This window comes from Musa acuminata, chromosome BXJ3-4 (assembly GCF_036884655.1).
Source record: "Musa acuminata AAA Group cultivar baxijiao chromosome BXJ3-4, Cavendish_Baxijiao_AAA, whole genome shotgun sequence".
In the NCBI taxonomy this organism is placed as follows: domain Eukaryota; kingdom Viridiplantae; phylum Streptophyta; class Magnoliopsida; order Zingiberales; family Musaceae; genus Musa; species Musa acuminata.
Genome location: NC_088352.1, coordinates 49,278,319 through 49,292,110, shown reverse-complemented (window position 1 = coordinate 49,292,110; position 13,792 = coordinate 49,278,319). Strand labels below are relative to the sequence as shown.

Genomic DNA, 13,792 nt, shown 5'->3' with positions numbered 1-13,792 from the left:
CAATCTATTTCTCTCTCTCGGTTGTCTTCCTCGATCCAAATCATGGAAATTCCAGTCGACTAACTTGTGCATATATGATGCTCCACATGCGGAAGGAATTCTTGGTATGGACGGACTGCGTGCTGCACTCCTTACGTTAGCAGTGAAAAAGGAAAACCCGAGTGATAATAAATCGGAACCGCACTCCAAAAGATGTCAGCACGGTATGGTATCTATCAGTCACATCGTCTCCGGCTTCACTCCCAACCAAATACAGCCATTCCGAGAACCCTTGTCGAATGTCTCGCGGGAAGACATGGCATGTGCCCTCCAACACATCAACTATGAGACGCCAAGCTTCGGCAGTCCCACCTCGCCAATCATACAGTATGCTGTCAAGCGTTTGATCGCCCTCAGCCCATCGGCGAAGGTACCAAACGCAGTTTGTGTAGGTTCAGATGTCAGTGGTTGTTGATCATGACCCACAGGCTGCCACATGAATGTGTGTCCTAAAGAACAGAGAGGTTTTGACAGGCGACACATGCATCCTCTTAATATTCACATCGCCAGAATGTGCTTACGAAATGATTGGATGATGATGCCTTCTCCCTCCTTTTCTTTTTTTTTCCCAAAAGAAAAAAAAGAAGAAAAAAAATAAAATAAATAAAACAGGAGAAAGATTCTGATGCGACCTACCAATAGCATTCCTTTGGATCATCACAGATCGCCTCTCACAATTCTTGGCTTCAAGCTGTCCTACCAATGCCAGCAATCCGCTTCAGCTGATACGCCACAGTGTGATTCTTCCTTTGCCTCCTGAATGAGTAATCGATCACCTACCTACCGTACGAGTTTTAGAACGTATTATTCATACACAAGCAGCAGCCCTTATTTCGAGGCCACTATTTGATCCCAACCTCACACAAGTACTGAATACATACATGACAAGGTTAAGGAGATGACAGCAGCATTTATTATAAGGTTCAAGCGTTCATAGGATGGATGATCCAATGATCCAAATGCGTGTGTGGGCTACAAGTTAACCTCCCCGCAGTGCTTTGGGTGCAGAGAATGGAAGAAAATAAGAGGAGTGTGATGCATCGACGACAAGGTTTTACCTCTAATAGGACCATCAACTTCGGCAGCATGCTCATACGTTCATTTGCCTGGTATCCACATGGCAATGCAGCAGATGAATGCAGACATCTCTTTCTGGTTGCAACATCGCTTAATTAATTGTCTGCTTCCAAGCGTACCAGGAGTTCATCGGTAAGCCCAGGAGGCCAATAAGAGCTTTTTTTTTTTTTATCTGCATCCGAGTCGATTGATATCAGCAGATTTACTGGTGCTTCGTTCCATCAAAGTAAATGAAACCAAAAGCCAAGTTTTGACCTCACTACAAGCGAGCGCTGCTCGAGTGATTTCTTGCACCATGAGGACTTGGGGAGATGTACACTCGAGCATCGCCTCCACATTGATTCCAACAGGAAGACTCCGTTGGTGACTCAAGAAAAATCACTAATCACCTACCTGTTGCCGTCTCATAAACTCCACAAGTGCTTCCACAGCCTTGCTCGTCTTCCATGATCTGTCTCTTACCCAAATGAACCTGAGAATGTTAATGGAGTTGGTGCTCCCTTACAGATACTCCTAGTGGGCATGAGTAAAATGCCTTCCCTACAACTCTTCATCTCTGCACAATACACCTAAAACCCCAAACAAAATTCCCCATTACCACAGCTTCGCACTGTAGAAAAAAGGTAAATAGCTCACACCCCTCCTTTTAAGTTAGAATAGGGACCGGACCATTGGCCTCTCTAGAAAATGCCACTATGCCATTGTGCTCAGACCCACACACCCTACTACGACCTATTCATCAAGCAGCAAGGATCAAAGAATCGGGATGAGAGAGTTAGGGAGACAGAGACGGTGGAGATGGTTGGGCTTCCTTGTCAACAACCACTCATAGGTGCAAATTAAAGCGAAGGCACCTTCGAGGCACAGTTGTAAGGTATCTATCTATCCTTCATGCATCCAACCCGACTCACATAACCTTTGAGCTTTTTATTTAGCCTTTAGGTTTAGTCCCTGTGGAGACCAAGTCTCCCCCACAGCACTCATGCTAAGCATCCCTAAAGCCCACCAAGAGTGACCTGCCCACAAGCGCTTTGTATGGCAACACCCCTATCCCTTGCATGTTTCGGCTTACACCTGCTCCCCGTCTCCTGCACCTCCTACCTGTCCCCACCTTCCCCACCCCTTCCCCACAGGTTCCTCTCCCCTTCCCACCCTTAACAGTTATATATGCACCCTTTGGTCCTTCCTTCCTGCCATCCCACCTCCATCTTCATCGTTCCATTCCCTACAAATTCTTGTTATAGCTTCTCTTTCTCCCTTTATTCCCCATCCATTTCTTGAGGATGTGCAACTCGAAGATCCAGTCGGGCCATGCAATGGCCAGCGCGGCGGTGGCCGAGATCGACGGGAGGCCAGTCTTGCAGCCGGCATCCAACACGTCCAACCGCATCGCGACGCCGGAGGCCGGGCGGCCGCTCAAGAAGACCTTCCACAAGTCCATCTCTTTGCCTACCTCGTTCACCAAACATGCTGCTAGGTCTGATGTTGTTGACCCCGGTACTGCTATTCTGCCTAAGCTCTCACCGCCGGTCTCTCCCAAGCTGAAACCAGCTGCCAAGGCAGCGCCGAAGCGGAGCAACGATCCGAATGGGCTGAATACAAGCACCGACAAGCCCTCCGCCAAGTCGAGGCCTGCAATGATGACGAGATCGAAGAGCTCCGTCGGCGCAAGCCAAGTCGTGCCGTCTCTCGATTCCTCCTTGCTCTCATGTGATAGGGCTCCTGGCAGCATTGCCGCTGCACAGAGAGAGCACGCCGTGCTGATGCAGGCACGGCGGAAAATGCGGATCGCTCATTACGGGCGGACGCCGGCGAAGCTCGAAGGGAAGGTGGTTCCTGTCGATTCTTCCGTGCTCAGTGATGCCAGCGGCCAGGAGGAGAAGAGATGCAGCTTCATAACGCCAAACTCTGGTAAGAAGAGCTGTCGTCTCCTTCCACCTCAAAAAAGAGTTCTTCCCATCAGTACAATTCTAATCTCACCTTAAATTTCTTTCTTCTTCTGTTACGTAGATCCTGTCTATATTGCATACCACGACCAAGAGTGGGGAGTGCCCGTCCACGATGACAGGTGAGTTCGGATCTCTCTCTCTCTCTCTCTCTCTCTCTCTCTGCTTTTTTGTCGTGTGGACAGCAGAGAGTAACAGAGCCGATTGATCATGCAGAATGCTGTTCGAATTACTAGTGCTGGCTGGAGCTCAGGTTGGGTTGGATTGGACAACCATCTTGAAGAAAAGGGGGGAATTCAGGTAAACATGTCACGTACATTGAAACTAGAGAGAAAGAAAAGAAGGGAGAAGATTTGTGTTTTGTTTACATGTGCTTCTGGTTGCAGGGCCGCATTTGCCGAATTCGATGCAGAGTTGGTGTCCAAGTACACGGAGAAGCAAATGGTCTCGATTAGCGCAGCATATGGACTGGATTTAGGGAGGGTCAGAGGGGTTGTCGACAACGCTAAGAGAATTCTCGAGGTACATGACCAAGTTTTCATGCACAAATCTTTGTCCTCTTCCATCAGATTTCATGGGGTTATCAGAATACAAAAAACCGTAGATGAAGCAACAACCTCGTCGCATGAAATGGACGGTCGATCCATGTTTATCCAGTTAATCGAATACTAAACAATCAGAGGAAGGAAGAAGAAGAAGAAGAAGAAGAAGAAGATATAATATGGGCAAACCAATTGCATCCAGGAAGTTGTCTGAAAAATAAATAAAAAAAAGGAAAAATAAATATCATATGTGGCCTTTTGGTTATGCATTTCCAGATCCTTAAGAAAGCACCCGCTCGGATTCGCGACTAAGAAACAGTTGATAGAACAAGATTTAAATATGATCCAGGAACCCACATATTACATACTTCACTGCTGCGCTTTACCTCTTAAAACACTATACATGCAGCACCAAAAGATGGAAATTGTATTCTGAATGTTCATAAACTCATCTTCTCCTTTCCAGCTCTCTAATCGGACACCGCATGTGACTGGCTTGGAACAGGTCAGAAGAGAGTTGGGATCCTTGGACAAGTATCTGTGGGGGTTCGTCAACCACAAGCCTCTCTCCACCAACTACACTTCATGCAGGAAGATCCCCGTGAAGACCTCCAAGTCGGAGTCCATCAGCAAGGACATGGTCCGGCGCGGCTTCCGGTTCGTCGGTCCCACCGTCGTCCACTCCTTCATGCAGGCCGCCGGCCTGACCAACGACCACCTCCTCTCCTGCCCTCGCCACCTCCACTGCTGCTCCCTCTCCACCACCAACTAACCGCTGACTACCACCACCACCACCATATGCAAGTTACTCGGGTTATTGGTGATAGCGGAATCTAGTGAGCTGTGACCACTTGTTGTATAAACACTGGTGTGAGGTTTCCCTGAGAGGTTTCTTCTTCTTCTTCTTCTTCTTCTTCTTCTTCTTCTTCAATGATAGGAATGTATGAATGATGAGCATAATTGCATGTGGTGAGTGTCGGGGGGTGGAGACATGGCATGTGGGGTGACAGGCAATCGCATGTGTTGTCAGGGTGGGCTTTTCCCTTGAGCCATGTGACCACAACATGCCTCCATTATTCCTTAGGGTTATCCATCAACCCCAACACAACTCCATCAAAGTAGACCGCTGAAGGAGATCAGAATATGTCGACGGAGGCCTACCACAGACTTCAATTCACAACTAGACTCACTTTGCTTGACTCATTTGTTCTTGCTCCCGTGTAAGATTATTATGCTTGTGGTTTGCTTACTGCTGGAAGATTGCCTGTAAAACTTCCATCAATATAGTGGATTTGTGTCTACAGACAAAAAAAGTAAAAGAACAAAAAAGAATTTAGCCCGAGCGTGGGTTGATAGGTTTGCCATGTCCAACCGTACAACATGCGAGCGTATACTTGTTTGTTCCGACCATCTTCTTCTACACTGTACTGTACGCTTCCTTCTCTTTACAATTAAATGTGCCAACGCATGTTACATAAACCGAAGCTGATCGCAATGAATCGTTCATAATGGTTGTCACCAGATCACGGTCGTTAGATACATCTATTTATGGCGCCTGCCAGTAGAATCGACAATGCGCGGGTACTTGCAGCCCATCAGCAACTGCTCTCTTCTTCATAATCATTCCTTCACTCCCACTCGACCCCAGGCACGTCTTCTTCGTCATAATTCTTCCCTTTTAGTAGGTTTCTTTTCTCTTTGTCTGAGAATTATTTGGAATAATCTAATGTCTTCCGTGCAACCGGAACCATTTTCCTTCTCCTACCATTGAAGAGCAGGGCATTGACTTGCTTCTTTGAAGACAAGATCGATTGGCGAGACTTGAAAAGACAGACAACAGGCATCGTCAGCTGGTTTTCTAAATTAGCTGCAGATTAAACAATGGAGTCTTAGAGAGATACATGTAATCAACAAGTTGAATTTGCTCTATATATTTCTTTCTTTCCTGTATGCTGCGTCATTGCGTAGCGGACAACCGGGGATGAGACTACTCACAAATGACCTTTTCCACTCGGAAGTTCCGCTCATCGAAGCATTCCTTAGGACATCACCCAACACAGCCAATCTCTTAACGGGATGATACAAGCCATCATCCTCCCTCTCTTAGCGGTAGCATCGAACCGAATAGGTCATTAGTCAGAACAAGAAGATCTCGTTGTGCCTCAGCATCACCAGGAGTCCCAAGTTGACCATGCTAAAAACCAACAGAATGCCACATAAATCTGAAAAGACATGAGCAATGGTAAAAGAAATTGGACAAATGTCTCGATAACATAAGACGTAGGATCTAACCAGAGAAAAAACTTGATGAAGAAATCTATTCTTTTACCTCGTTGATAAAAGGGTACAACACCACTTGTGGTGTGAAGAAAAAAAATCATCTTTTTCACCGAATCAAACCTTTGTGAAATCATTAACAAAAGTAAGATAATAGTTAAATCTACGTATAGTTAGAAATAGATTTCGTGTCCCTAGAAATCTCGAAGAAAATTTCAGGTGACCACGAGATTGGTTGACATAGCAAACTTGGATCACACTTGATAAAGAGGATTTTATAGAGGCTATGGAGGGAATGATTTGAGGAGAGAGAGATGCAATGATAGTACTTTCAAGAAGATAGTTTTGACGGATTCAAAAAGTGTGTTTAGGATTAAGAACTTCAAGATTATTCTCTCTAATTGTTTGTGGAGGGTAAGTGATGGTGCCATCTACATAACCCATAAGATCATAACTAATCAAAAGAGAACAAAATTGAATATACTAAAAGGTATAGTTTATAGATGTGAGTTTGAGATGAGTTTAGACTTTAACGTTAATAAAGATAAGAGTACTTTTAAAAGTAAAGACGTTGAGAATAATATGAGATGAATGTCCAGTTGAAGATGCGTTACCGGCCATGTCGAAAAATGAAGAAAAAAAAACGAACCAAAGCAACTTAAAAAAAAGAAAGGGAGGATAATTTTATATTGAGATCTTGATCGTTATTATTGATAGAATCATTATAATTTTTATGATTTAGAATCACAATAATATAATATCAAAATATTAAAATGATCATGATAATCTTATCATGATTTATTTTTTTAATAATATCTTTCCTAATAATACTCACAACTAAATCATGACATAACTTACACAACAAAAAGAAAAAGAAAAGCATTTGATGCCAAACACGCCCAGTTTTCACTCAATATATCTCCCAGAATAAGAAAACAACAAAAATACTGCTTGAACATTATTGTTATTTGAAGTAAACAAGCTCGTATCCTGAAGCATAATGAGATGCAAGTGATGTGATCATTATTTTGTTGGGTCAATTGAGTCTTGACATGTGAAACTCTATCAGTATGAATTGGAGGTTTGTTGTGCGATGAACTTTGAAGAGTTCATCAATAATAATAATAATAATAATAATAATAGATATGACGTATATATATAATTCTTCATCAATGTATAAAAGTAGGCATCCTCCTGTTCTTCCCAATTTTCATTAATGTATTATTTTTATTGCATCGTCTCTGCAAGAACATGCGCTTACAACTAACAAGTGGCGGATCAGTCCGAAACCTCGTCTTCGTCTTTTAATCATCCAATGGGCCGAATCCTCTCGTCGTCGGCCCAAAAGTCTCCCATTACGCAACGCGTGCGACTTCGAACGGACGCGCTCTGCGATGGGTGGAATCGGAGTCGTCGTCGTGCATCGGAATCGGACGAGTCGAAATCGAATCGAACATGACGATGTTGAGCGAGGCGGAAACGATCATTCTCATCTCACGCGTGCGTATCCATCACCAGCCCATTCCCACCACCACCACCGTTTGTTTCCATGGCTGGCCGCGCGCTCATCCCGCCCGCGACCTTCGCCTCCTCCTTCCCTATCCATCCACTCTTTCAAATCGCTCTCCTCCTCCTCCATTAACGTCTCCGCACCAGCCATTCCCTGGGGAGCAGTAACGACGCCAATAACTACTGCTTCCTGGTACGACCGCAGTATCACATGCTCGGGATGAACCAATTCAATTCCCCACAACCCAATTCGAAACCTCTCCTTCTCTTTCGCTCCGCATCATCATCATCGTCATCAGAAGAAGAAGAAGAAGCTCCACAACAACAACAACAACAACAACAACAACAACAACAGCAATCCCGCCCTTTCGTTATTACACCATGCTCAGAATAGGAGACAAGAGGCGGATGGAATGAAACGGCTGTTCCCATCTTATATTGCTCTCGCCGAGAACCCCTCCCTCCTCCATCGCCACCCCCCGACATTAGTTGTCGTCCTTGTTGCCCTCCTTCTCGTTCCTTTCGCCTTTTGGCATGGCCTCTTCGGTGGCCAGCATGCACGCCGCCGACGAGTGGCGCAACCCCGGTCGCCTCGCCGCCGCCGTCTTCGGCGCGGCACACGCTCGCACTTCCTTCTCCCCTGCTCACCTCAGGAAAGTCCTCGTTCGCCAGCCGCAGAGCACCGATGCACCTTCCTCCTCCTGTTCCACGTCTTCTTCTTCGGTGGCATCGACTGCTGTTGCCAATTCCGTCGTAACGAATGAGGACGACAGGGGATCGCCGGTGACGGCGAGGAAGCGGCAGTCGCAGATCCTAGACCGGTGGGCCGCGCGGCAGGCGCGGGAGATGGTCACCACCATCGAGCGGCAGGCGCATGAGGCCGAGATATCGGCGTTGACTACCGTCGCGCAGCCCGTCTCCGCCCGCGCCGCCTCGCTGCTCCGCGAGGCGTCCCCCGAGCCCTCCGAGACCTGCTCGGGCAGCGCTCCCGCGTCCACCTCAGGCGCCGGCGACCTGCCGCGCAGCGTCCGGGCCTCATCGCTGATACAAATGTGGCGGGAGCTGGAGGCCGAGGCCGGGCTCACTCCCAAGCACCGCCCGGCGAGCAGCGGTGGCAACGCAGAAAACGCCAATGCCGCCTTCACCGACGAGCCCTCGGGTGTTAACTCCGATGGTATCGAAAACGCCAATGCCGCCCCAACCGACGAGCCCTCGGCTGTTAACTCCGATGGTGTCGAGGATTCGGATGCATCTGGTGACTGGGAGTCCGACATGACAACTACGGCGACCAGCGAGCCAGCGAATCCGCCTTCTTCATCGAATGAGAACGACAAGGGCCGGGTGGGGAGCATCGTGAAGATGCTGAGCTCAGGGGACAGAACACGCAGCTCCATGGCACCGTTGAACCATGACACCAAGCCGATGCGGCGAGAGAATCCGGTGACGACGGATAAGGCGGACAGTTTTTGCAGCACGGGCTCGTCCAGTTTGAGACTGAGGGGGTTGCGAGGGCGGCGAGAGATGGAGGATTTGGTCGCAAGAATGGAAGAGGAGCGGCGGAAGGAGCTCGCGGCATTGGCCGACCATCAATGTGTCTCGCGGTTTGCGCATCGCGGCCGCCTTCAGGTGAACTGCAACAGCCTTTCTTATAGCTTTCACATTTTATGAGTGGTAACGATGTAGGCCTCACATTTTAGTAGAGTTTAATTGCTTTAGATTCTCGGTAATAAATATATTGACATGCTTCTCTTCAATTGCCCTTCTTAAGCACACAAGGAATTTGGTAGGTGTACTGTAATGTCTTGTGTATGATTAGGTGATGAAAAATTTCTCTTTCCAGCTTCTTATGCATGCTTTGAGGGAAAACAGAGGTAAGATTTAGTCTCATATATTGTCTATTTGATGGACAAGATACAGACATGACACTCTTTTATCTTTTCTAGAACATAACTTCATGGAACTCATTTTTTTACTACCAGAAACATTTCTGCTCCTGAAATTTAAAGCCAGAGCTTTCCTTGCTTGTATCAATGCTTTCAGAAACTTATTGTTTTGGCAAATAATGTCCATAATACTCCATGCCAAGTACAGCTCCAACTGGGTACAAGATCTGGCTGAATATAGTTGCTCATAAAGTATATTTAGTGGAGGAAGAATATTACAGTTCATTCTTAATTGATGTTGGTGTCAAATGCGATCAATCGTTATCCTCAGTAATGATAGAAGTTCACCATCTCTGTTAGTTGTCAGAGTGAAGTTCAATAAAGGAGTGAGATCTTAATTGAGTTAGTAATTCTAGGTGGATTAACACTGCCAGTATTGAAACTTAATTGGGTGATATAACCATGGAACAGAGAGTTTAAACTTGACTATCATCCTAGTTTGGCATTAGGGACATCTTTCATCCTTTTCCCCTTCATCTATTTAAGAAAAGATCATTCTCTCTCTCTCTCTCTCTCTCTCTCTCTCTCTCTCTCTCTCTCTCTCTCTCTCTCTCTCTCTCTCTCTTAGGAAACAACCTAGTAGAGGAGATTTCTCAATTTTCTTTCTTTTCTACGGATACTACTTGTGCAGGGAAGATATAGAAAAGATGATGCCTGCTCTTTTGTTTTAGTGCAAAATCTCTAAATCAGCAAGATTCTGGCACAGGTTATTTCTTTGTCTCTGATGGAGCTTAGTATCTAGGTCATGGTTTGTGTTATACATCCCTTTTCTGGTTCTAAAAAAAACACTAATTTCCTAGCCAACATAGATGAGACATGTATTTCTTTTTCTTCATTAATGCGACTGTTGTTATTCCTGTATTTATATTCCATATTTAGAACAAACTCAGCTGTTGGTGTTCCATATCCTGAATAAATGCCATTATTAGGTGTTCTTGGTTTAACTAGGAGTTCACTAATATAGAGTTTGATCAGGTACCTTTTTGACTCTTTAAAGGTTGTATGAGTCAATTTGAGATCTGTGTTAAACTAGAAAAGACAATAAAAATGTAGCTGTATCAGAAAAGTCAAATATTTTTAATATCTATCTTCACTTTCAGGCTGTTGAATTTAGAATATGTTCTTCATTTGGTATATTCTGTTGCACAAACGGGCTTGGAGTCCATCCAGTAATACAATATAAACATATAGCGACCACAGAATAAATGATGACCAATGCAGGCAAGGTGGTGCCTAGCATAATGTTTTGCATTTCCATCATTTCATTATGGATAAACATTAATGAACTACTGCATATGCATCATACCAGGAAAGGAGATATATGTTCACGTTCTCTAATAATTGCTCTTCTTTTGCGTGGCATATTCTGCAGTCAATGCTCAGGCTCAGGTCTTTGCGACGACAAGTAACAGAGCAGGATCACCTAAGAGCACCTGCAAGAACGTTGGAATTGGATCAATCACATAATGGAGCCACAATCTCATTTCTAAGGTACTATCCTAGGCTATTGCACTTGCCACAGTTGATCTGGATTAAACACAATTCATGTCGATTTTGCTATATGAAAAGAAGCCAATTGATATGAAAAGAATAATCTATGTTGATGTTGCTTAGATGATCAGAACCATATTTTTTCTTATAGCAACTCCAGTGATGGAACCATGTGTTAGGTTGCTTGAGAACCTTCACTTGACATGAACCATAGATACTAGCATGGAGTAGTCTGCTGCTTCCATTTTCACTCTATTGTGAGCAAATGTGGTGCCTTATCATGGCCTAGGACAGAGAATTTTCGTGTTTAAAAGATGTGCAAATGATCCACTTGGAGCTTCACGTTTGGAACTTATTATCCTTCACTTGCCTAACTTAGATTTCAATCAATTGGTCTGCTTGAACATTACCAGGGAGAGATTCAACCAAAGAGGGAATCATTCTGGCAGCAGAAAGCCAACTCCGGAGAGCTCGAGCAGTGTTCAAATTCAATTTGCCATGGATACTGAAGACTCAGGCTACACATGCTCTACCGATCAGTTGACTAGGGATAACAATCAGTATCAGGGAACTGTGTCTCCAAGAGATTCAGAAAGCACTCCAACCAGAACCAACTCACCATGTTCCAGGAGCAATGATACACAGGAAGCAAGCCATAGTATTGATGGTTCCTGGGATGAGCAGAATGTATGGATGAGTAACATTGATTGGCAAAGGCCTGCAGACTCATCACTATCAAATGGCTGGCAGGGTGAGGCCACCGTTGAGGAACTAGAATCATACCCACAGCAAAATGCTAGTAGTTGGATAGATGAGGGTCCAACTAATTCATGGCGGCAATGGAGGGTGAGGAGGCGACCTCCATGTCATGACTTGTTTCAGAATTTCTCAGACAATGCTGAAATAAGGGACCTTCTCGAGAGGTACATACTGATTCCATTTTGCTAAGATCAGGACACAAAAAACAATCCTATAGTATAATTCGATCAATTTATCTTTACTTACAGTACAGTTAGGAAATTCAGGTAATAATTATGTTTTTATTTAACTTCAATTAACATGTTATTCTACCTGACAAGTAAGCTCGATCTTCTTCTCCATTGATTGTGATCCTTTTTCTGAAATCAAGCAATCCCATTAATGTTGTTTTCTCTGTTGAAGAGTGGGTATTAATTAATTCTTCATTTGCAGAAGATTATAAGAATTTAGCAGTTTGAGTTCAGAACTTCATGATTAAAAGTCTCATTTTCATTTTCTCTGCAGAAGAAGAGTCTCCACCTCCCTTGAGAGTGATTTCTGCAATAAGATGAATCAAATGTTGTTGTCATTCCTACAGAGACAAGGGAAACAAGGTTTTGATGAGAATTTTGCAGAAAATGATGAGGATCACCCTTGTTGGCAACAAAATGGTGAATACCAGAACACTGAGCAAGAAGCATCTGTCTCATCATCACTGATACCTTTACAATATCATACCTTGCACCACCAAGAAAGTTGGCAGCATAATTCATTTGCGCACCAATCATCTAATAATGTGCCAGTATGTGTTGGATCTCCATGTTTTTATTTCATTGAGAATTCTGTGTTTGCTGATGAAATGTATTCATTGGTGATATGACAGGATATGGAAGCTATGCATAAGTTGAGAAGTGATATGGCTCAAATCCATGATGAAATTAGTGAACTGCGGAAATTGGTCAAGAGTTGCATGGAGTGGCAAGCCAAATTACAGCATTCTATCAAGCAGGACATTTTGGATGCAATTTTCCAATCAAGTGAGTACTCGTATACTTGCATTTTTTTTTTGTTTTTTCCTATGCATGATGACATCCATGTTGAAGGATCTGCCATCTTGATTTTCATTCTGCATTTAACTATAATGTCTCTGCAACACAACAACAACAACAAAGTCATAAGTCCCAACTATTTGGGATCGACTACGTGGATCTTTTGACACCATTGAGATTTGCAAAAGCCATGTGTCTTAACTATAATCTCTCTATAAAAACAAAAGAACTATGGCAAGCAATCGTTCTTCATCTGGTCTTAATCTGATCCCGAAGAACTCCAAGGAAAAAAAATGGTTTGCTATTTTATGGCAACATTGGTGTAGAAGTATGACTCCGTAGAAGAAAACTGAAATAAAGAAAATCTATGTTCATGTTCAATGTCATTTGTAAACATGATCTTGCCTATGTGGAAAATTCTGAACTTTTTTTGGCTGAAGTTGCATTAGAGAGCCATAGATAAAATGTCGTCAAGTCATTGTAGAGAGCCTATAACTTATATATCATGAATGATTTTGCCTTACTACAGCTGGATCAGGGAGTAGCTTGCACAACTTGGGCGCAACATCAGCAAGGAAAGGCGGCTGCTACATCTGCAGCGAGATGCAAGTTGATTCGGTATTCTACAGGTAAATGGTTTAAGTAGCACCCGAGGTTTTTGTGAGATCAGAGTCTTACCTTACCAAATGCCCATTTCCTTGTCTATAAGACATCAAAGAATTCATAGTAGTATGTAACTTAATAATGCATGCGCTGTTGTCTTCAGGTGCGGTCATATGTGTACCTGTTATAAGTGTGCCTGTGAGTTACAGTGGAACAGTGGAAAGTGCCCAATTTGTGGATCCCCCATCATGGATGTGGTTCGGGCATTTCCTAATTCATGACGATGATGATGGCATTAGGATCGTCCCAAGTTTGAGATCAAAGCAGCGGCATGAACACTAGCTCTTTTTGCTAGCAGAGTCTGCATTACCTTCGACTTACCCCGTTGGCTAGTGAGGTTACTCGTGTGATTACCAGCTAAGAACACCAGAATCGTAGCTCACAGTTGTAGTCTTTCATAATTCTCGATGAGGGTGTGGTTTATTGGTTCCCAGCATTCATTGTGATCGATGGAGACAGAATGTACATTAATATTGTTCTGAAGAGGAAGTTGTCATTAATCCCTACGATATAGTTTG

The 13,792-nt window shown here is 44.1% G+C and overlaps 2 protein-coding genes across 3 annotated transcripts; both read left to right on the top strand.

Moving 5' to 3' along the window:
• Positions 1 to 2,298: 2,298 nt before the first annotated feature.
• LOC135637212 (uncharacterized) lies at positions 2,299 to 4,807 on the top strand. Of its 2 annotated transcripts, none has more exons than XM_065149762.1 (5): positions 2,299 to 3,027; positions 3,127 to 3,184; positions 3,279 to 3,362; positions 3,449 to 3,584; positions 4,071 to 4,807. In XM_065149762.1, exons 1-5 carry the CDS (start codon positions 2,400 to 2,402, stop codon positions 4,374 to 4,376), a joined length of 1,212 nt encoding a protein of 403 aa, XP_065005834.1. In that variant the 5' UTR covers positions 2,299 to 2,399; the 3' UTR covers positions 4,377 to 4,807. The 2 variants fall into 2 exon arrangements, with proteins under 2 accessions (XP_065005834.1, XP_065005835.1); XM_065149763.1 differs by having other exon boundaries at positions 2,301 to 3,027; positions 4,110 to 4,807.
• Positions 4,808 to 7,426: 2,619 nt separating this feature from the next.
• Positions 7,427 to 13,780, top strand: LOC103982115 (uncharacterized). The gene is made up of 7 exons (XM_018825602.2): positions 7,427 to 9,016; positions 10,706 to 10,824; positions 11,238 to 11,747; positions 12,088 to 12,364; positions 12,446 to 12,599; positions 13,141 to 13,240; positions 13,378 to 13,780. Exons 1-7 carry the CDS (start codon positions 7,925 to 7,927, stop codon positions 13,493 to 13,495), a joined length of 2,370 nt encoding a protein of 789 aa, XP_018681147.2. The 5' UTR covers positions 7,427 to 7,924; the 3' UTR covers positions 13,496 to 13,780.
• Positions 13,781 to 13,792: the final 12 nt, after the last annotated feature.